This window comes from Andrena cerasifolii, chromosome 15 (assembly GCF_050908995.1).
Source record: "Andrena cerasifolii isolate SP2316 chromosome 15, iyAndCera1_principal, whole genome shotgun sequence".
In the NCBI taxonomy this organism is placed as follows: domain Eukaryota; kingdom Metazoa; phylum Arthropoda; class Insecta; order Hymenoptera; family Andrenidae; genus Andrena; species Andrena cerasifolii.
In genome coordinates this window covers 8,177,207-8,199,858 of record NC_135132.1, presented here as the reverse complement: position 1 = coordinate 8,199,858, position 22,652 = coordinate 8,177,207, and the positions used below count along the sequence as shown (strand labels likewise).

General features: G+C 47.3%; 3 protein-coding genes across 4 annotated transcripts; 1 reads left to right on the top strand and 2 right to left on the bottom strand.

Annotated features, from left to right (window-relative positions):
* Nucleotides 1-42: 42 nt before the first annotated feature.
* Nucleotides 43-2,905, bottom strand: Ykt6 (YKT6 v-SNARE homolog). The gene is made up of 4 exons (XM_076828091.1): nt 2,696-2,905; nt 2,264-2,460; nt 1,887-2,158; nt 43-1,531 (listed from the first exon to the last, which is right to left on the bottom strand). Exons 2-4 carry the CDS (start codon nt 2,451-2,453, stop codon nt 1,391-1,393), a joined length of 603 nt encoding a protein of 200 aa, XP_076684206.1. The 5' UTR covers nt 2,454-2,460; nt 2,696-2,905; the 3' UTR covers nt 43-1,390.
* Nucleotides 2,906-3,594: 689 nt separating this feature from the next.
* On the top strand, nt 3,595-14,868 carry Sec71 (ADP ribosylation factor guanine nucleotide exchange factor Sec71). The gene is made up of 13 exons (XM_076828034.1): nt 3,595-4,163; nt 5,041-5,540; nt 5,619-6,013; nt 6,070-6,474; nt 6,542-6,898; nt 7,148-7,459; nt 8,008-8,249; nt 8,943-9,223; nt 9,407-9,737; nt 10,075-10,671; nt 10,796-11,016; nt 11,092-11,295; nt 11,357-14,868. Exons 1-13 carry the CDS (start codon nt 4,046-4,048, stop codon nt 12,482-12,484), a joined length of 5,091 nt encoding a protein of 1,696 aa, XP_076684149.1. The 5' UTR covers nt 3,595-4,045; the 3' UTR covers nt 12,485-14,868.
* Nucleotides 14,869-15,286: 418 nt separating this feature from the next.
* On the bottom strand, nt 15,287-22,111 carry Oseg2 (intraflagellar transport protein Oseg2). Of its 2 annotated transcripts, XM_076828032.1 has the most exons (14): nt 21,877-22,111; nt 21,611-21,754; nt 21,437-21,549; nt 21,179-21,364; nt 20,614-21,027; nt 19,707-20,336; nt 19,195-19,641; nt 18,400-19,135; nt 17,749-18,309; nt 17,207-17,650; nt 16,825-17,148; nt 16,335-16,751; nt 15,628-16,239; nt 15,287-15,505 (listed from the first exon to the last, which is right to left on the bottom strand). In XM_076828032.1, the coding sequence occupies exons 1-14, from the start codon at nt 21,913-21,915 to the stop codon at nt 15,368-15,370; spliced, it is 5,205 nt and encodes a 1,734-aa protein (XP_076684147.1). In that variant the 5' UTR covers nt 21,916-22,111; the 3' UTR covers nt 15,287-15,367. The 2 variants fall into 2 exon arrangements, with proteins under 2 accessions (XP_076684147.1, XP_076684146.1); XM_076828031.1 differs by having other exon boundaries at nt 21,179-21,549.
* Nucleotides 22,112-22,652: the final 541 nt, after the last annotated feature.

Here is a 22,652-nt window from a genome sequence, read left to right as displayed (position 1 = left end):
AATTGCTACGCCGCCCTTATGCGTGGTTTAAATCGCAGAGCCTTTAATGTAGATAGCACAATTTTATTAACTGCAAAATAATTCCGGCTGGATATAATAAATTCCACTATGGAACATGGTACAATACTTAGAATATTGTTATTCCGTCTTTACGACACAAAACGTACACGTTAAAAATATAAATATGTTCACGAAATTATATTCGCTCATGTACACGAAGATCACAAGTAGTTTAAATGTCCCTTATCCGGTGTTACACGCTTCGCTAGAACAGTAATTATTAAATGAAGAAACCGGAATTACTATTCGTACGGTTTTGGTAACAGTAAAATTTGCACGCTCGATATAAATGCTTTGGTTTACGTAAAGATTATAAATGGTAATTTACAAATGTTTGCCAAGACGAACGTTGCCATTCTTCATCGCCCTGGAGTCACAAAGTCGTTTCTACGGCACTGCAGCCCGCCGTTTCATTTTGTAGGGACAAGATTTGTGTAAAAATAGTAGGTTCTGGTTGTACGCGATAGTTGGGAAATGATTACCTTTACGAGTCTCGAATACTCTATTCAAACAATGGGGAATAAAAAGAAGGGGGCAGACTGCTCGTCTTCCGCTACAGTACATTATAACTTAAAATAAAGGTAATCATTAACAAACCAGAGTTGAGCATTATTCGATTAAATTTTTATTCGAGTAAATTTTCATTCGACTAAATTTTTATTCGAATCATCTCGAAGAAGAATTCCGAATAACACGAAGTTATTCGAGAATAACGAATAATTTTTTATTCAAATAAATTTTCATTCGGAATAAATAATTATTCAACTAAATTTTTATAATGATTTATTCGAACAATGCCCAACTCTGTAACAAACCGATAGAAACGTTTCATTTTAGCACTCGATTCAATTTAAGAATTGTACTTAGTCTTTCCAAGTGAACTGTTAACAATTAAATTCATTTGCACCTCCTGTGTTTCCTTCGCAAAAAGAAAGTCGGAATGTGTTTCTGTACGAGTACTATATCTCATCGCTCGCTCTCTCAATCGTAAATTCCTGCTCAAAGGCAGCACAGTTTTCAATTATTTCTCAACGATAGTAACAATTGTGCTATATCCATCGATGAGATACAATTACAAATCAACAATGAGGAATCGTTTGGGTGAAACCGGCAGTGGTTCTGTGTGATGTATAAGTACAATCAAACGTTCTACGTATAAACAATCTGTACATCGAATATTTGACTTTGCACGTGATGAGAATTTCTCTTAGTTATCCGTCCCGATGAAATATAAATAATACTAATCCTTTTCTTGCACTTCGCATCGCCATTAGAGAATGACATTCATAGTTACTGAAATATAGTCAGCGTTATTTGTCGACAGCAGCTTTCAAGGACCCAAACTGCAGCAGGAATTAGTCTTTCGCGCGGTTTTGTAGAACGCTTTCGATTGGGCGCTCAGCCCTTCCGACTTCGAAACCAGATCGTCCAGCTTCTCTCCTCTTTGAAGAACAGCTTCTAACGTATTGTGCTACGAATAACATAAGATAAATAAATGAGACCAGAGTCCATTATCCTCCTCATCCGTTAAAATTGCAACCTACGCGCGCGCGAACAGACGAAAATGGTAACACTGCCTCACGGACGCATTCCACTACACCGGCCCGGCGTTCGGAGGGCTGCCAGCGACCGCTGGACAGCAGTGAGGCCCGAGCTTCGAAAATTGTAGAATTGAAGGAAAAATTATTCCCTCTTAATGATGGATAATTTAAAATATTTTACGTTTACTTAATTTTTCTTTTATGAATTTTTTAACCATAATTGTTAAGGATAATTGTGCGCGCGTAGGGTGCAGTTTTAACGAATGACCCTGTACACCCGCTTACCAAAATGATCTTTGTCTCGTCCAAATCGTTCTGCATCTTAGTAAGAGCGTCCGCTTCGTTAGGATTTTGATATTTAGCTAAATACACGTTAAGCTGCGAGAAGTCGATCAAAGATTCGCTCAAGGTGTCCCAAGTCGACTGCGGGTACTTGGCGTTGAAATCGTCCATGACTTTTGTGATGACCGTATGCGCCACTCTCCTCGGGTACTCGTGATCCGATATTAGAACCGCGGACAGATTATCCGCCCGCACGTACACGTGGCACATGTAGTCTGTTAAGAAATCAGGCTTTACTCTTCACCGAGCAAATACGCAGCTAGATTTAAAAAAAATAGCTCTGCTTCGTTCGAATCGCACGCGACTGAACGCTGCGTTACCTCCTTCCTTGACGCTCTGCCTCGAGCTGATCTGAGTCCTCTCCACAATCGTCTTGCTCACGAAGCTCATGAACTCTTTAACGCTCCCCCTTTGAAAGAACGAAAACGACTCCACATCGTAGGCAGCTTTCAGCGTGGTCGCCGACGTGGGATTTTTGTACAAAATCGACAGCGCGTACAACTTCACCATTTTTTGGCTGCAAAATGTCAGAAGTTATCATTCGTTATCTCGCGTCGTAGATGCTTCCTATTACTCTGACGTGAAAAGAAATAGCGATGAAAATATGTTCGAGTCGCATTAATCGATATTAGTGATCCCTTTGACTGTGCGATTTAATGGCAACAGATTTACAGTGAAGAATGCAGTGGGCATACTTCAACCAAGCAGAAAAAATATGTTTTCATAGGGGAATCTTAATGCTGCTCACTTACCACTAACTAGCATATAACTCTGTCGCTTTGTTCCTTTAATCATACGACACGCGCGTCAGGCGTACATTCAGCTGCTGTAAATTTTATTCCCAACAGTGATTCAACAGCTATTCTTATTTCCATTCGCGACTACACCTACTTCGATTTTAACAGGCAAGGAGATCACCATCTTGCCAACAGCGGTTCTCAACTCACAGGATTGCCAGATGGTTTTAATGTCGAGCCGCCAGATCGCGTAGGAAAAGTAGTCGAAAAGCGGGAAAATTCAAATATCTTGGATGAAAAGGATGTTTAGATATTTTCTTAATATTTTCTGCAACTATTTTTTTTGTAAAACTGATAAAGAACATGAAAAATCTATAACAAAGCATTTATTGTACAACTATCGAAGTACACGAAAAAATTCTTTTGCTTCTTTCCTTCGAACAAAATGGCGTCGCTAGGACCGGTCCACGTAAGCTTCTTTTTCGGGCGCGCCAATTTGTTGTGCAAGATAACTGCGAAGCAGCTGGATCTGCCGCAATAAACCCAACATTTTCATTTCCTACGCGATATTTACTAAAGAAATATTCTAGAATCTTTTATAGAGATTTCTAAACTATGGTTTTCTGCGAAAATGATGAACATTTGAAGAAAAGATGTCGTATATTTACCTAAGAATTGAGTATAAAAGTGTCCGTAGCAAGGTCACTTTTTAATAATCGCAAAACCACTACAGATTTCTTTAGATCCAATCCTCTCGAATGTTCAAGCGAATCGAATGTAAATTGTAGAACTTACGCTGCGCAGCAATCATGAAATCATCATTTCGAGAAAAACGCGTTTAAAGTATTTTTGCGACTACAATCACCATATCATTGAAAGTAAAAAAAATTTTTTCCACTTTCAAAGTGGCGTAACCCCTTAACGTCAACTGCGCGTTACGTCGAAGGGAAAGGTTCCATGTCACGCCGCAATATGTCAGTGCGATCGCGTGGATCACCTTCGCCGTTTCAGCCCGTCTCCTTTGGTGCGTCCGCTGTTTCGAAAACCCGCTGTCAATTTCATTGCCTCGCTGCCGTTTCGCGTGATCCCGTGAGCGATGGGTCGGCACGCAGCTACGTGACGAGACGTCGGGAAGAATTCGCCTAGTGCCCGGCCGTTGGCTCCGGAATACCCGGATCGATCGCAGGCCAGTGCCGCAGAAGCTGCCAGTTATCGGGCAGGACCGTCTGCCTCCTGGGGGGTCGGTCCGAGGCGATGCTTTAGGGACTGGCGCGGGGATCAAGGTGACGAAGATGCGTGCCTCAGGTCGAGTCGCGTGCTCCACCCTGCCAGCCTAGCAGAGGAACCAGCTTGGCCCCGGCGACGATGCAAGATAACTCCAAAGAAATGTTCATCATCAGAGCTTTGGAAAAGATCCTGGCTGACCGGGATGTCAAACGGTCGCACCTCTCACAGCTCAAGAAGTCCTGCGAGACTGCGCTGGGTGAGTGGGCTTTGCTGGCTTTGCGGGCTTCGCGTGCGACTTGTTTCTATGTTACGTCGCATCGCGAGGGGCAGACGCAAGGGACAGTGCTACCTTTTTTTGGTAGATTGTACGTGCAACTCGGTGGGAACTCGTCATGAGCAGGGAAACTTGTCAGGAGCAGGGAAACTTGTCAGGAGCAGGGAAACTCGTCAGGAGCAGGGAAACTCGTTTCGCGCAGGGAAACTCATCACGAGTAGGGAAAGTAGTTATGAGCAGGGAAATTCATCAAGAGCAGGGAAACTAGTTACAAGCAGGGAAAGTAGTTATGAGCAGGGAAAGTAGTTATGAGCAGGGAAACTCGTTTCGCGCAGGGAAACTCATTTCACGCAGGGGAACTCGTTTTGCACAGGGAAACTCGTGTAGCTTATATTCCTGAAGCATATGATCCATATTGAATTAGGTATTCTAGAGTGGGTTTACACTTTGGTTTAAAAAGGTTTTGTAGAGATACGTAATCTGCGATTCGTGTTCAAAATACAGGCAACGGAACAGCATTTCTTACTTCGACGCATTGCATCACTTTAAATTTCTTCTCGAGGACTGTGGTCTGACTTGTCAGGGTTTCATAATAATTTACGTCACTCAGTATCACATATATATCTTATCTACATAGGAATATTTAGTGTTATTAAAGCCTTGGGTTTTAATTGCACCTTTCGACGCTCGCATACTGGCACACACTGTGCAATAACAGCCAGCGAACATATGTTCCACCTTATTCCGGTCTATTTTTAAATATGTAATATTGTATCGAGTTACCTCATCATCTGCCTTTGGCGTACAAGCGCCGAAGCAACCTTCGCTGTTTTCAATCCTCGTACGTTTTACTTTTCAGACAATCTGCGAAATGAGATCAAGGAAGTGTCGGGCACCCAGGTCTCCACCGCTTTGCCTCAGCCGCGCAGCGACTCGTACGTCATCTCCGCGGAGAAGTATTTCCTGCCGTTCGAGCTTGCCTGCCAGAGCAAGTCGCCCAGGATCGTCGTCACTGCTTTGGACTGCCTGCAGAAATTGATCGCGTACGGGCATCTCACTGGGAATGTACCTGACTCCACGGAGCCGAGCAAACTGCTCATCGTGCGCATCGTGGAGACCATCTGCGGATGCTTCATAGGTCCGCAGACGGACGAGGGCGTCCAGCTGCAAATAATAAAGGCGCTCCTCACAGTAATGACTAGTCAACATGTCGAGGTTCACGAGGGAACCGTCCTGCTTGCCATACGCATCGTTTACAGCGTTTACCTGGCCTCGAAGAACCTGGTTAATCAAACTACGGCCCGCGCCACCCTCACGCAGATGATCAACGTCATCTTCGCACGGATGGAAACACAGGCGGTGAGTTTGAAAATTGGATTATACGAAACTCCTGGCGATCGCTGGAGGAATACCAATTAGGAGCGATCATTTTCTCAGGAAGAGGAAATCATTCGAAATGAAGCGGAGCACGCGGAGGCGGCACTGAACGCTGCCAATTCTACCTCCGGCGAGCCTGACGCTGAGACAGTGAACAACGAGGAGCAGTCGACGGAGAGCAGTCAGGAGTCGCATATGATAGTTCGAGGGATTCTGGAGGACGTTGTGAACTCCGTGGTACCGGAGGACTCGACCAGTACAGCGACGGTGATTTCAGAGGAGACGAGCTTAGACCAAGTGCCTATCGATGACAACTCAGACGAGACTGTGGCGGAGAGTGATAACATGGTCAGGGCGAAGTTCACTCACGTCCTGCAGAAGGACGCCTTCTTGGTCTTCAGAGCGCTCTGCAAGCTTTCCATGAAGCCACTTCCGGATGGCACGCTGGACCCTAAGTAAGTTCGTAGTAGTTAAGTATTTCCTTCGAAAATACATTGCCTGTTTGCCCTAGGTCGCACCACCTCAGGTCGAAGATCCTTTCGCTGCAGCTGCTTCTGGGCATACTGCAGAACGCGGGACCAGTGTTGCGCTCCAACGAAATGTTCGTGATAGCCATAAAGCAGTACCTCTGCGTCGCCCTCTCCAAGAACGGCGTCTCCTCGGTTCCTGAGGTCTTCGAGCTCTCGCTGGCGCTCTTCCTAGCGCTGCTCGCTCGTTTCAAAGTGCACTTAAAGATGCAGATAGAGGTTTTCTTCAAGGAAATCTTCATGAACATCCTGGAGACCTCCAGCAGCTCCTTCGAGCACAAGTGGATGGTGATCCACGCGTTGACTCGCATCTGCGCGGATGCCCAAAGCGTCGTCGACATATACGTGAACTACGACTGCGACCTCTCCGCCGCGAACTTGTTCGAGAGGTGAGGAGATGCTCGCACACCACGCGATTACCAATTTCATTTACTCTGCAATTTCTGCTTTCTGCAGGCTCGTGAATGATTTATCGAAGATAGCTCAAGGCAGACAAGCGCTGGAGCTTGGCGCCTCACCGAACCAAGAGAAGTCGATGCGCATCAGAGGCCTCGAGTGCTTAGTCTCGATCTTGAAGTGCATGGTCGAGTGGAGCAGAGACCTGTACGTAAACCCAAGCGTTCCAGCGGACCAGCAGCTGCCCTCAGAGCCGCCGGACCCTCCGGTGGAACCTCCGCTGCCTCGCTACGGAAGCGCGGGCAGCCTGTCCTCCGCGAACTCCAGCCTGGTGGGCAACAAGGAGGTACCGGACTCGCCGGAGCAGTACGAAGTGCAGAAGCAGCAGAAGGAAGTGTGGGAAGCTGGGATCGATATGTACGCATCATAATTCATCGCTTAGCTCTTTCTTCCTCCGTTTCATTCATTTGCTCTGTCGGCTGAAGCATTGGGCTGTCCGCGAGCAGAGTTTAACGAATCAGTTCCGGCAGAAATAGGAGCACGGGCGAGAAATAGTGGTGCTGACGGGATTGCCTGATGCTTCCGGTCGTCGAGCAATATTTAGGAAGCACTAATGTCGCCGAGAGGCGTGCGCTCTATTAATTGAAATGGTATTCTTATCCCTAGTTTTAATCGAAAGCCAAGCAAGGGAGTACAATATCTTCAGGAACAAAGTCTTCTAGGTAATTCGTCCGAAGACGTTGCCCGCTGGCTTCACATGGACGAACGACTCGATAAGACCGCGATAGGGGATTTCCTCGGCGATCATAATCACAATCAGGTGATGTACAGCTATATTGATCAAATGAACTTTGCCGACCGCGATTTAGTTACAGCCCTCAGATACTTTCTCGAGGGCTTCAGGCTGCCCGGCGAGGCGCAGAAGATTGACCGGTTGATGGAGAAGTTCGCCAGCAGATATTGCGAATGCAATCCAAAGTGAGTTCATAGATCGACACTCTTCTTTATAGAATCTGTTTTGGATTATAATTTTCATTGGATACACCTCGGATTAAGCTTCTACAGGCCCGCCGACAGGGGGCAGGAGGGGTAGAATTCCCGGGCCCGCGGTTCTTAGGGGCCTGGGCCCGTTTCAATATATTTTTCTTTATTTTAATAAAATTTCTATTTTTTTTTTAAAGAATTTTTTAATATGCTGCTGTGAATATTTCACGTTCGATCGCGCGGTGTCGTTTCATTTTCGCCGAGTCGCTCAGGCGATGATTCACAGCAATTTTTTTGTAAAAAAATAAATATTTATATGGAATGCAATTTCAATTAACCATTTCTTAATTTGTATAATTAATTTGATGTTGGCTCTCGACGCCTCTGAGCTTCTACGTTGAATTTCGATTCTGCTGTGATCTGAGATCCTTATTTTCATTAGAAGTAGTAGTCAAAATTGACTCTGTATCCATCACGCGAGAATTAAATAGTAGTGCTGCCTTTGTATTTGATTTACTCTTTTATTTGTTCATTCTTCGCAGCAATGGGCTATTCACAAGCGCGGACACCGCGTACGTGTTGGGCTTCTCTATCATTATGCTTACGACTGACCTCCACTCGCCCCAAGTTAAGAATAAAATGACCAAGGAGCAATATATCAAACTAAACCGACGTATTAGTGATAACGAAGACCTGCCTGAGGAGTATTTATCGAAGATCTATGACGAGATTGCGGGCAATGAGATCAAAATGAAGTCCAATCCCAATAGGCCTGGCAAACAAGGTGAGCGAAGTCAGTAATTAAGGGGCGAATCCTATTTTTGGGGCTAAAAACATAGCAAAGTTTGGAATTTTTTTTTAAGAAACTAGCGATTCGATTCATCTGAATTTTTGATCGTGCTTTTATGCATCTTTGAAGTAGTTGCAGTTTTTTTTGTACTAATTTTTAATAATAAATATAGGAGTTATGCAGGATTACGTTTAGGTAAGGTACGTTCCATTGAAATCAACATTTTGATATTCTTTCGAACAACTTCTATTAGGTTTACAAATCATCTGCGATACCTAATCTTATGTCTACCAATAACTATTATACCTGTTATATGTAGTAATAGCAAAATACCCCTGCGCTTCGCTTCGGGCCTAAGAGATTTTGAGGAATCCGTGAAAATACATTTCACCCCCTTAAGGGTTGGTTAGGGAAAAATCCTGAAATTGGTTTCTATGCATTTGTGTGGGTAAACTTTCGAAGTAAAAACCAAGTTGATATCTAATCGGGCCTAAGAGATACTAGGGAGTCCGAGAAAATACATTTTACCCCCTTTCACCCCCTTGGCGATGGAATTTCCAAACATCCTTCCTTCGTGAGTGCTTACGCCATGAGAGCAATGTCCTTGAGCTAGGCGTTGATGAGTCAATCAGGACTTCTTCTTTTCCATATAATAATAGTTTCTATCTTTCTTCTTTCTCGCTGCAGTGATATCCAGTGAAAAGAAGCGAAGGCTTCTGTGGAACATGGAAATGGAAGTAATCTCAACAGCGGCGAAGAACCTGATGGAGTCAGTGAGTCACGTTCAAGCGCCATTCACCACAGCGAAACACTTGGAGCATGTCCGACCGATGTTCAAAATCGCCTGGACACCGTTTTTAGCCGCGTTCAGCGTGGGCCTCCAAGACTGCGACGACCCAGAAATCGCTTCCCTTTGCTTAGACGGCATCAGATGTGCGATACGCATCGCTTGCATATTTCACATGACGGTAAATCAATTTGCAACGTCAACAGAATTCTATCACTCCTCTACTCATTATTGACCGGAATTCTGCTGAGTTATTAGTCACTTCTTTTTAGGAGAAATAGTACATTAAGTTTGCAATGTAATCTCGGCTATGCTTTATTTAAGAAATGCGTCGTAAATATATCTTTCCCTTTGCTAAATGTAGTTGGAACGAGACGCGTACGTGCAGGCCTTGGCAAGGTTCACTCTGCTCACCGCAAACTCACCTATCACTGAGATGAAGGCGAAGAACATCGACACTATAAAAACGCTGATAACCGTGGCTCACACCGACGGCAATTACCTTGGTAGTTCCTGGCTGGACGTTGTAAAGTGCATCTCACAACTCGAGCTCGCTCAACTGATCGGTACTGGAGTCAGGCCCCAGCTTCTGGGCCCACCATCGAAGCCACATTTCCCCTCGCCGCTGGTCAACTTCAATTTGACCCACAACAATTCCCATCAGAGCAACAATTTGAATCTCAGCTCGCTTGATCGTAAGTTAATTTGGAATCTTTGAAACAGTGTTTCGCAACCTTTTTTGAGTCGCGACCATTTTTATAATATTCAAATAAGCTTAATAAAGTAAAAAAAGACACGTTAAGAATAGGTATTTCAGAATATAATTCTCGCTTAATAATATTAAATATTAATATTAAAAAAATTCGTGGCGACCCGCCCCGAAAAAAAACATCGCAACGCACAGTTTGAGAATCACTGCTTTAAAGTATTACGGGATAATCTCCACGTCTTCAGTTATTAATATCGAATTCTTTTTCCCGGCACAGTTCCGTGATTTAGCTCCAAAGTCACTTGTTCTCTCCTAAATTCCAGCAAGTGTAAAGGAGTCGATCGGGGAGACAAGTTCCCAGAGCGTGGTGGTGGCTGTCGACCGAATATTCACTGGCTCCACCAGGTTGGACGGAGACGCTATCGTAGAATTCGTGAAAGCTCTCTGCCAAGTGTCGCTGGAGGAATTATCCCACCCGACTCAGCCGCGGATGTTCTCCCTGACCAAGATCGTTGAGATCTCCTACTACAACATGGGGCGCATCAGGCTGCAGTGGTCCAGGATCTGGCAAGTGATAGGAGACCACTTCGACAGAGTGGGCTGCAGCCCGCGCCAAGACATCGCCTTCTTCGCGGTGGATTCTTTGCGGCAGCTAGCGACGAAGTTCATAGAGAAAGGGGAGTTCGCCAACTTCAGGTTCCAGAAGGATTTCCTGAGGCCTTTCGAGCATATCATGAAGAAGAACAGGTCGCCGGTGATCAGGGACATGGTGGTTCGCTGCGTCGCGCAGATCGTCCACTCGCAGGCTCCGAATATCAGGTCAGGGTGGAAGAATATATTCAGCGTCTTCCACCACGCTGCCAGCGACAGGGACGAAGCTGTGGTCGAGCTGGCGTTCTCAATGACGGGGAAGATTATAAGTGAGTGCGATAGTATTTCGATCGTTTACATTTGGCTTCTGGATGGAAATTAGTTGCGCCGTATTTATATAAGGATCCTCTTCCCTGATAATTGATAATGCAGGGCAGCGTTGTACTGTTACAGACGAGCTGTACGCGGAAGACTTCAGCATCATGGTTGACTCGTTCCAAGACGCCGTCAAGTGCCTCAGTGAGTTCGCTTGCAACGCCTCCTTCCCGGAAACGAGCATGGAGGCCATCAGGCTGATACGCTCTTGCGCTTCGTACATCGATGCCAATCCCAATCTCTTCGCGGAGGGCATGATGGACGACAGTGGGATGGTGTCCGAAGAAGATAGAGCTTGGGTATGGAACGGTTACTACGCTTTATTGCTATTCCTTCTGAAAAAATGCATTATAATAGTTTCATTTATTATCCAGGTGAGGGGATGGTTCCCACTGCTCTTCGAACTATCCTGCATAGTGAGCAGGTGCAAGTTGGACGTGCGGACGAGAGCGCTGACTGTTCTATTCGACGTGGTGAAGACGCATGGGTCGTCGTTCAAACCCCACTGGTGGAAGGACCTCTTCCAAGTCCTCTTCCGGATCTTCGACAACATGAAGCTTCCCGAGCAGCACACAGAGGTAGTTCAATCTTACGCGTAACACCTTAATCAAGCCTCCAATCGTTCGATTAATCTCGCAGAAAGCAGAATGGATGACAACAACGTGCAACCACGCCCTGTACGCCATCGTCGACGTGTTCTCGCAGTTCTACGACACGCTAGGGCCCCTTCTATTGGAGCAGCTCTATTCTCAACTGCTCTGGTGCGTGCAGCAGGACAACGAGCAGCTGGCGCGCTCGGGTACCAATTGCCTGGAGAACCTCGTGATCAGCAACGGAATCAAGTTCGACGAGCAGACCTGGGAGAAGACCTGCTGCTGCGTGCTGGACATCTTCGAGAGCACCTTGCCGTCGGCGCTGCTCACGTGGAAGCCTCAGTCCCCTAACAAGGAGTCGGACCTGGACGTGATCACGGGCGACGCGGACAGCCACATGGGGATCCTCAAGAGAAGCAACAGCTCTCAAAGCCTAGCGAACGGCGAGACGCTGAAAACCCGGCTGTTCTCTGCGCTGCTGATCAAGTGCGTGGTGCAGCTGGAGCTGATCCAGACGATAGACAACATCGTCTTCTACCCCGCCACGTCGCGCAAGGAGGACCAGGAGAACCTGGCGCTGGCGCAGGCCGACATGTTTAACGGGAAGTCCTCGGAGCTGGGCGCCAGGGCAGGCGCGGATCAGCAGAAGGAGGAGCAGGGCATGTACTGCGCTCTGACCACCACACATCTCCTCCAGCTGGTCGAGTGTCTCCTCAAGTCCCACCGCTTCGCCAAGAGCTTCAACTCCGACCACGAGCAGCGGAACGTCCTTTGGAAGGCCGGCTTCCGCGGCAACGTGAAGCCTAACCTGCTCAAGCAGGAGACGCAGTCGCTGGCCTGCGCCCTGCGAATCCTCTTCAAGATGTACAGCGACGACGCTCACAGAGCGGACTGGGGCAAGGTGGAGGGCAGGCTGGTGGAAGTGGCCTGCGAGGCGCTCGAGTACTTCCTGGCGCTGTCCAACGAGGCGCACAGGGAGGCCTGGACCCCGATCCTGCTGCTGCTGCTCACCAGGGTCCTCAAGATGAGCGACAACCGCTTCGCCGTCCACGCGTCCAGCTGCTACCCGCTGCTCTGCGAGGTGATGTGCTTCGATCTCAAGCCGGAACTCCGCTCCGTCCTCCGGAGATTCTTCCTCAGGATCGGCCCCGTGTTCAGGATCACCCAACAGTAGTCGCTGTAATTAGTCGCCGCGTGGCGTGAGTTCTCTGGTCGCTCTTCGGCGCGCGGGGTGGTTCTTGACGGGTGGACTGGCTGTGGCTCTTTTCTTGGCGGAGGGAGAACGACGGCGGGCATTTTGGGAAGGTCCAAAGTGAGGGTTTTGTAGAGTTGGGAATCGTGTATCTTCTTTCACGAGCTTCCCGCGCGGCTTCCGTTGGAAAGCACCTGCAACTTTTGGTAAAGATTGGACCATATTTGGGTAGTTTAATGAAGCCTAAATACCCCCTTGCAGAATGTATGAAACGATCTATGAACTTCTTCTCCGCCTTCGGTTAGAAAGGAGCTGCGACTTGTTCCGTCTGCGAGAATCTCCCTTATACATATTAAATATATACAATGCAAATTAGAGCGAGAGTAACCATTCATTTGAAGTATTTTCTCTCTTACGGGAATCAAAAGTAAAAGGAATTGTTAAATACGAAACTCGTTCGATATTAAGGGGACGCTTGGCACCGCGGGGGGGAGGAAAGCCGGGGATCCACTTGGAAGCTAAGCTAAACTATGCTATAAAACATAAAAAAAAACATAACACAGCTTAGCTTTTGGTGGAAACGGTTCCGCAAGAATCTACCAAAACTAATTTTTTAAAAACTAGCATAGCTTAGCGGGCGAAATTGTTATTTAAATAACATTTCGAAAAACGAATGCAAGTTAACAAAATTATTCGCCACTCGTTCGTTAACCCGAGTTAACTTTATTCGGCACATGACGAATAATTATTTTAACTTTTATTCGTTATTCGAAATATTATTTAAATAAAAAATTTTGCCCATCTCTGACTTTCAGCTGGATTCCCGACTGAAAACAGGCGAGTTCCAGCGAACTATTAGAAGCATAATCTCTTCGTACTGTGTATGTTCCACGGTACCGAACCTTCTTTGTATTTAACACGTTCTTCGTTTTTATAAGGAGGCATCGAGAGGTCGACACGCATGTGCAGGGTATTTAATAAATAGGGTATTTTCTGGCCAGAGTAGAGTTGTGGATTCAAGGATGTGCTTAACGCGAATGATGGGAGTTAATAGATTTTATTGGTGTGTCATTAGAGCGAAACATTCCCGATTGTAAATTAATTATGATTATTTAATAAGGCAGGGTAAAAGGGCGATTGCAACCGGCTCCAATAGCCACACGTGGAATTTATTTATAGAACGATCTTTAGTAATCTCCTGGACGTACTCAGTATGGCATCGTGCAAATGATTTGTCCGAGAAGATAAAGGCCGTCGCGCATTTCGGCGAAGCGAAACGAAGAAATTAATAATGAATTAATTGTCCCTGCGCTCCGGTCAGCAATTGTTTATAAACCTTTTCTCTTCGCGCCAAAACGCGCTACGGCCTGAAGAGTGTTTCCTCTTAACCAGGGAATGCGCTATTTGTCAAATGTTTTGTATAGCGGAGCATAAAGCGAGTATACAAAGTGTCTCTTTAAATATACTGTATCATACAAGGATCGGATCGCTGGGCGGCGAGTAGGATGATTTTCCATATTTTTATAGAATTGATTAGCGACTTTGTAACTCTCGGATCAGTTATGAGAAAGCTGGATATAGTCATGTACAAGCACTTCAAGGATCGTCTTACTTTCGACTTGGAAATCTCACTTATGGTACGTTTCTCGAGACACTCTACGTATATTAGAAATACTTAGGAAATGATGGTATAAGCGAGAAATGCCGGATACTTAATTGAAAATCAAACCTTTCTCCTAAACTAAGGCTTCGCTCCGACGGATATTGCAGTCGTGCTGAATTAATTGATTTTAACTCGGCGAAGCGTGCGAGACACTTCAGTATTGAACGTTAAAGCGCTGCAAGCATTATCGCACAGCTCCACGGTATTCTCTCGACACTTCTAACTGCAATCTCTTTAAGTTCCTTCTGTTCGCTGCAGATTTTTTTTTATTCGATTGCTCGATCCACTCTCGTCGAGTTCTGTGCAATTTTAGTTCGCGTGAAACAATGCAATTTGACGCGAGGGTGGTGTTAGTGGATTTCGCACACAGTTATATGTTTTACGGATAAGTTTCTCATTTCTAGCTTGTACTACTGTTTTCGAGGCAGCCTGTGTATAAAATGCAACACTTGCATAGTCATCACCGAGTAGTCATATAAGTATCCATTGCGGATAGGTGTTCAGACAACGAGTGATAGTTATCCTGATAACTCGCTAGGGTTTCAATTGTTATACATAGAGTCAGTTTAAGATAAGGGTCGCGAAAAGCCCGTGGACACACATTGCATGTATATTCACACCGCATAGAACTATTTATGCTTAAGTTAGATTAATTATTTACATAATGCAGCCTTATTTAAATAAATTCTAGAGAAACGAGGAACCCCCGCCATTCCTTGGTTTCCTTGTAATCGAGAGGAATCTCACGGACGGAGTCGAGCATTATTCGAATAATTTTTTAATCGAATAAATTTTCCGAATAAATTCCTATTTGAATAAATATTCAGTACGAAGAAATGTTTATTCCAATAAATAATCCGAATAAACTATTATTCGAATAAATATCCCGAATAAACTCTTATTCGAATAAATATTCCGAATTAATTCTAATTCGAATAAGAATTTATTCCGAATAAAAAATTATTCCTTATTCTCGAACAACTTCATTTATTCGAATAATGCCCATCTCTGCTCACAGATCACTTAGAACGAAATCGAGCGACAGAAATCTGTATCACACTCGAACTTACAAGGCTGGAACAACTCCTGCATATTCACATTCACTATGTGAAAAGCTGAAATACTTTCGAGTAGATCTTTACTTAATATCTGGAATTACATCAGGTGTGAACAGTTCAATAAGAAACTAATGTACAATGCCTTTAAAAAGAATAATTGGGAACAGCCCCGCACCACTCTTGAACGAAAGCTAGGATATCATTCAGGTTTGAATCCTGGGGAGCCTGGCGTGCTGTGTTAATCAGTTTTGTCCAGTCGTCGCGATCTGCCACACGTTCACCCTTAAATAAATAATTATAACATAAATAAAATCAGAATAATAAGCAAGGAACCGAAGGTTAAGCTGCGATCCACTATGCACAGTGTTCTCCAATTATTTCGAATAATATGAATGCTCAAGTACCTCTGCGAATCGGATTATTGGCCCTCGCACAGGGTACCCCGTCAAAATACACCCTTGAAGGGCCGCAGATCCTGAAGCTGGGGATCTCAATGATCCTACGTAGACTCCTCTATGGTCAGTCGGCAGGACTTGCTCCACCTTTTGGTCCATGGACACCGCAAGCACCCACTCACGAGCCTCTTCTCTCTGTTCCGCTCTCATGCTCAGGGACCCTGGTAATGGAACTTCCACTGGGAAGTCCGTCACAGCCAGGTCATCGACGTCAAGCACATTGCCATCGCCTTCTTCGATACACTCCTCCAAGTCCAGGAAGTGATTGAGGAAGACGAAGGCTTCGCTGTGTAATCCTGCTGCACGTGCTTCCACGCCGGCTTGATAGTAAGCTCGATCAGCGAGGAGAAGGTCGGTGTACCTCAAGAGGGTTACGGAGGCTTTTAGAACTAAACCAGAGAGCACAGAGTATTCCTGGCAGCCGCATTTCACTGCTGCGTAGTGCGCCGCCTCTAGCAGTCTCTCAAACTTGGGTTTAAGCGCGGTGGAGGACTTTAAACTGGTCCAGAGGTCTTGGAGAACTGTTCGGAGGAGGGCCAGGTGATGGTACTCGTAGTACGCCTGGTGGAAATTGAGACGAGTAGGAGAAATGTTACTGTAACGTTGAACGCATCTATATGGTGACCTTAGCGGTTATGTACTCTAGCATTTCTCACCTCAGAGTTCAAAACGTTCTCCGACAATTGCAAGTAGAGATTGAAGTTCTGCGAAATTGGAGGCGCCCCATATTTCGCATACAACTGCAGGGCCTCCAGTGGTGCGTTCCCTTTCAGAAGTTGCACTGCTCGCTGCGCCACGTACTTGTGCAAAGTCTGGGAGCCCTGGGTGCTCGCTGTTTCAAACACTTGGCTCCATTGCCCCTTGCTCGCCAGTATCTCTAATCCAGCATCGGCATCTATTTCCACCAATTTGTCTATCTGCCCGTCCCTTAGCATAGCTTCCTTGTACTTCTCTTCCAAGTAAGGCTCAATGTCCGGCGCAAGTTCTCTTACGATGCGCTTAGCTTTCTCCCACTCCCCTACTGATGCCAGGGAATCAATTGCGTCCTTCAATCTATCTGCTTGCAAGAATACCTAAAAAGAAGGAAGAGGAACTTTTATAAAAAGGGAGTAATGGTCAAAAGATGTTTAGCAATAAAGAAGTAACCTGCGCAGCCAGAGCATGTTCCCCGATGGCGAACAACCTTGCGCCAAGATCTCCACCGACTTGCTCCGCAGTTCCCGGATCAGCCTGATGAAGAAGAATATCTGCTGCTCGAATAAGAGATGGCCTAGGTGCCTGGGGATCCAGAATCAAGATATCTAGAGCAGCGCGCACTTCTCCAACCTCCAGCCACTTTTTAGCCTCCTCGAAGGCGTTTGCGCCAGCAAGGGATGCGCTTTTCTGGCCCAGCTCTCTGCGGAGATTTGCTTCTTGACTCGGTAAGTACTCTCTGCAGACGCGTAAAGCTTCGGACCACATTCCTGCTTTCTGCAATGACGAAAGGCGGCTTAATTATCCTGGCAAGTGTGACGTATTCCTCGCTTACTTTATAGTGTTCGATGATCATTTCAGGCTTGTGGGCCCTGAGTAACAGCGACTCGGCGAGGGAGTAGTCCTGAGCCTCCGCTGCTTCATCAGCCCTGGCGATGAGGACCTGTGCCACTGCGTCTTGGTTTAGTGACTGCGCTACATCCTCAGCTGCCTCCCAGTCGCGAGTATGTATGTACATTTGGACAGCCTCCATAGCCCTTCCTGCATTGATGAACTCCTTCTCTGCTTCAGAGAAACTACCTGCGTCTTCCAGTGCCATCGCATGCCTGTAGTGAACCTCCTTCTTCTGATCTGCGCTGCCATACTTGGCGATGTCCAAGGCCCAGTCGAAGAGGCTCGCCTCGCAGGCCAGCTGAAGGCAGCTGTCTAAGTAGTTCAAGCGCATGAGCAACCTGGCTGCTAGTTCTGGGGCCAAGGTACGTGCCCACATTAGAGCCACCTGCGGAGAAGATAGAATCATTGAAGCTGGGGGGTCTTGGGCATCGTAGAGGTGAGAAAATTATTTAGAGACTATAGGGACAGAAGGAGAAAGCTCACCTGCTGCGCAGCATTGTCCCCAGCGTTCTGTTTGGCCACCCGAAGGGCATCCTCCCACATATTAGCCGACCTGTAAGCAGTCACAGCGCCTCGCCAGTCTCCAGCAGCCAGATAATGCTCTTCGGCTTCCCTAGGCTTGCTCGCCGCGTCCAGCTCCTTTGCCAGGTGCGCATGAGTGGTCTCCAACAGGTCTGGCCTATGCTTGCTCACTAGCCTCACCATATCCGCGCGACGACCTGCCTTTTTGTACATCGCTATAGCTGAGTCGTGCTCGCCTATAGCAAGGTGCAGCTCCTCCGCGTGCTTGAGGTCGCCTGCCTCGTACAAAGCTGCCGCATGCTTAGCCAGCACTTCCTTCGCTTCTTCAGGAGTCATGTACTCCTGAGCCACTTCGTGAGCGCGACTCCAGTTCCCGCTCTGCACGTGAACCTCCACCGCGCGCCTAGCATCCCCAGCGCGAACGAAGAGCCTCTCCGCGAGACTCTTCTCGCCTATAGAGGCGAAATACTCCGCCAGTTTCTCGCACTGCTTCCTTATAGTCGGATCGTCGTCCTCGATCACCTGGTCATTCAATTTACACCATTAACGCCTTGGTCGTCGGCTAAACTGCTTCTAGCTACGCCTAAAAGCAGAAACTACCCGCAAACCTACTTGTACTATCTGCAAGCCTTTCCTCCACTGGCGCGCATTAATAGCAGCGTCCAGCGCCAAAGCAGTCTCCCCAGCCTCTATAAAGTGATTGATAGCCGCGTCGTAGTGCCCGGCCGAGGCCAAGTGCTTGCCCCAGTCTCGCTCCAGGTCCACTACTAATGTAGGATCCACTTTTCTAGCTAACTCCAACGCTCTGGCGAACACACCCGCTTGGGCGTAACAGCTGATGGCTTCCGAGGGCTCCGAGGTCTTCTCCAACAGCTCCCCAGCGAGCTCCATCAAATCTGTCGCCTTCAACACCCTCACGAGCTCGTTGACGATCGACCTGTCCTCCAGCAAGTCGTCGTCAGCCAGAACTAGCCTGGCTGCTCGTCCAGGTCGACGAGCCTCCAAGTACAGCTTCACTGCTCGCCGAGGATTCGTGGCCTCCAGAATCGCTCCGGCTCTAGCTGCCTGCCCGCTTTCCAGCAGCCAGGTCAGGTGCCTGTCTCTCAGCTCCTGCAAGCCCGGCCAGCCGCGGTTCTGCGCCAGAATCAACGCGTCCTCCCAGCGCCAGTACTTCTGGTACATGTCCAGAGCCTGGTGCAGCTCGTTCTGCTCCAAGTAGATCGCCTCCGCTGTCTTCAGCTCGCCATTCAGGATCGCCAGCTTCGCCCAGCAGTCCGGGCTCGAGAGAGGGTCGTTCCCGGTTTCGCTGCTGTACTTCTCTCCGGTCCCAATGACGTTCTTCAAAAACCTGGAGAACCGTAGTTCGGATTACAGTTATTGAAACAAGATCTCTGCGAGAATCGGTACCTGGAGCACGCCACGTCTCCCAGAGCAGCGTAGCACCTAGCCGCGACTAGCAGCTGCCTAGTAGCCATCGCGTTCCTGGCCACGTTCTCCCACATAGCCTCCGCTTGGGGCCTGTCCACCAGCTCCTCCAGAAACAGCAGAGCTCTGCCGAAGTCGTTATCGTGGAGCGCCGTGCCAAATTCGATCAGAGGCTCGTCCAGCAAGTAGGCCACCTTTCCGCCGAGCTCCTCCACCGTCGCCGAAGTTCTACCGTCCTCCCTGACGATGTCCACGGCGTCCCCGCGCACTGGGATCAGCGTGGCCACCTCTGGGGCGTCGACGTTGTACCAAACCGCCAACGTCTGCCCAGTCTGCGCCACCACCACGTCGCTACCTAGCACCCAGGAGGCGAAGCTGACCCCGGTCAGTAGCAAAGTTCGTCCGCCGAGGTCGTCGCTCAGCCACAACCTGTGTGTTTATTCATGAATACTGTTGAAGCTTCGTAGACCGTCAGGGTAAAAGGAAACTAGTACCTCGCCCTCTTGTCCCGCGACAGTAACCTGTGGCCAGTCTCGCTCAGCTCCAGCCAATCCACCCGAACGTCGTGAGAGATCATGGCAACAGTGACGCCCGTCACCAGGTCCACGATGCGAACGGTTCTAGGATCTAGCAGATAAGCCAGCCTCTTATTATCTGGCGCGCCAGGCGCCTGTCGCTCGTTGATCCTCACACTGACCACGTGGGGATTCACTGCCTCTGTTCTTACAGAGCCTAGGGCCTCGTTGTTCCCGTATTCAGCGATGGTCAGCTCCCCGGAGCAGAAGATCAGGCAAACTCTCGGGTACTCGAAGAAGAACTTCTCGCTGTTGCTTTTGTCGTCCCAGGGGATTTCGCTGATCAGGTTCAGCTCTATGTCAGCCAGCAGCAGGGTGTTGGCAGTGCGCGCTACCACGTTGTTCTCAGCACGACCTAGGACCTTCACGTCCTCTATTTCGTAGCCTGCCTGTGATCTGATGATCACTGGCCGGTTGCCTTCCTGAAGTGGGCGAATGACTACTTGACTTGGGCCTACGTATGCCACCTCGTGGCTGCCCCTTATCACTGTTCTCTTCAACACAGTCTCGAACTGCTCCACTGCTCCGCAGAGGCTGCCAACGAGGAGTCTGGAAGAGTAGTCGTAGATATTAGGGGGATCTTCTGAACGAAATTCGGAGGGTATATTCGTTTTGCGACGTAGGTTCTCGGTAAGAAGGGATTTTTTGTAATTCCAACCCGAAGGGGGTGAAAAGGGGTGAAACGTGTTCTCACGGAGTCCTTTTGCTAGTTAAGGAGTGGGTTACCCTATTTTGCGCAATTGTTCCCAGAGTTTCCGGACACTCGTGGGCTTCAGAGGCAATTAACTACCAGAGTCAAGGGACGCTAGTTCATGGGAGGACTGACCTGGAGCCATCACGACGCCAGGATATTGCGGTGACAGTGTAAAAGTTCGGTAAGAGCTTGCTGTTAGCTTCTTCCCAGATGGACCGTCGAGGGCTCCAATCCAGTATTCGGATTCTGTCCCAGGATCCAATCGCGACGCTCTGCCCACTGGGACTGCAGCAGGCCACAGCAATCTCCTTCTCGTTGTCGCGACTGTAGTCGAAGCTTTTCACGAGCTTCCCACGCGAATCGTAGAAAGTCACGCGCCTGTCGCACCCTGCTGCCAAGATGTGCGACTGAGGCCAAGCCAGGGCGTACGCAGGCACACTGTGCGTGCAGATACGCCCTGATGGTTCGTGGCTCCCATCGTCAGTCAAGTAGTACTTAATTATACTGCCATCGGCGTGGCTTGACAGGAACCCAGTCCCTCGTATGCTGAAAGTTTGTGGAAGGCTCTGCGTTAAGCTTCTTAAGCTTTCTAATTTTTTTATTTATTTTGTTTTAACTACTAGAGATGCTGACTAAAGTCGGATATATCTGTCACTTGTAACGAAAGGGTTAATAATGAAAAATCAAAGTAGCTTACTTTGAAGCTAGAGCAATGGTTGTCGAATCAGCCGTATAAAGGGTCTGCGCCTTTTGCGACTTCACCAATGCTGCGCGAACCTTCCCGTCCACCAAACCGACGATAATGGGTCCCTCCGTAAGCCAAATTAAAGAAGTGATGGCAGAGCTTTGGCGGAACTTGTTGCAGATTACCTTCTTCTCTCCCCTGTTGAATACAATATGAAGCTTCGAGCAGATCTGATAATTACAAAGACGATCATTCCTGTTCTTTACGCACCACTGCTCTCCAATTTTGTACACGTATATTATACAATCACTCTGACCCACTGCTATCTTCGTAGAGTCTGGGGAGAAGGCGATACCCTTGATTACGTAGCTTTTCTTGCCAAACTGAAAGATACTAAGATAAGCATTTCTGTCTTGAAAAACACAGCGAGCTTGTTATTCGCACCTTTGAATCGACAGGCTTCGTGGAGAACCTGTCTCGCTTCACACAGTTCTCATCGAAGAGGTATATGGAACGATCAGAAGAGGCAACGGCTAGCTTCAAATTGTTTGGCGACCAAATTATAACCACCACTCGATTCTCAAATTCCTGTTTCGCATAAAGAATTACACAACGCAGCTATAAAGGTCTGCCCTTCAGGATTCACATCAGCATCTTTTACAAAGGATTCTATCCTGGAAACGTCTGCTAGAGATCTAATGGGGACTCACGTGTGGGGGCATCACGTTTCCCAAATATTTGAGCAACATGTTCCCTGGTAGCGCTCAACATCTGTCGACAGCACAGGATTCTGGGGAATGCCTCTTCTTTGCAATCACATTGCCGGACACTGTACACTTGCTGCGTCAGGGATCCGCATCTGGTGGCTTGTATACGTTTAAGTTGCTTAGCAACATATCCCAGCATGGTAGGAGTTAACAGAATTGCCGAGGTAAAGCAGGAAAGTCAGGCTCGCTGGTTTATAGAAAAATCGATGGCACTGGGGACTTCGATTCGCCCTGAAAAATATTAAATTTTCACAAAAAGCTGGCTAGTATGTGAAGCGAATCTGTTAACATTGAAGTAATAGTTCTGAAATACTTACAATTCCGAAGAATATTTAGGGAAAATATCTGTTTTGAGCGGAGACAATTCATGAGTATGGTCAAGTACTGGGAGCAGTAAGGGGGTAGGTCACCCTCAAAATTTTCGAAAATTGGTTTTTAGGATGTTTGCACATTTCGCTAGCTACATCTTTTCTACGTATTTTAAGCGCAACCGGGCCCCGAAATTCCCAAAATTGAAGGAATTACAGTATAAAATTAAAATTAAGTGCGATTTTCCAGAAACTACGTTTTCCAAAACGGTGAATATAAAATCTGGAAAATCGCTCCAATAATTTGAATGAAAATTTACAGGGAGCTGCAGGAAACTATTCCCCTCCATGTATTGGGAGTACATTTTCAATATAAATTCTTTTAAAAAAAAGGTAAAAAGTATTTTTCCT

Coding starts and splice junctions, on each gene's coding strand:
- Oseg2 (XM_076828031.1), bottom strand. CDS start 21,915: ATGTTGCTCAAATATTTGGGAAACGTGATGCCCCCACAC. Junction 21,755..21,876: donor GAAACGTGATGCCCCCACAC/GTGAGTCCCCAT, acceptor TATGCGAAACAG/GAATTTGAGAATCGAGTGGT. Junction 16,240..16,334: donor AGAACGTTTTGAACTCTGAG/GTGAGAAATGCT, acceptor AATTTCCACCAG/GCGTACTACGAGTACCATCA.
- Sec71 (XM_076828034.1), top strand. CDS start 4,046: ATGCAAGATAACTCCAAAGAAATGTTCATCATCAGAGCTTTGGAAAAG. Junction 10,672..10,795: donor AATGACGGGGAAGATTATAA/GTGAGTGCGATA, acceptor GTACTGTTACAG/ACGAGCTGTACGCGGAAGAC. Junction 11,017..11,091: donor CCGAAGAAGATAGAGCTTGG/GTATGGAACGGT, acceptor TTTATTATCCAG/GTGAGGGGATGGTTCCCACT.
- Ykt6 (XM_076828091.1), bottom strand. CDS start 2,453: ATGGTGAAGTTGTACGCGCTGTCGATTTTGTACAAAAATCCCACGTCG. Junction 2,159..2,263: donor GCAGAGCGTCAAGGAAGGAG/GTAACGCAGCGT, acceptor ATTTCTTAACAG/ACTACATGTGCCACGTGTAC. Junction 1,532..1,886: donor ACGAGACAAAGATCATTTTG/GTAAGCGGGTGT, acceptor TGTTATTCGTAG/CACAATACGTTAGAAGCTGT.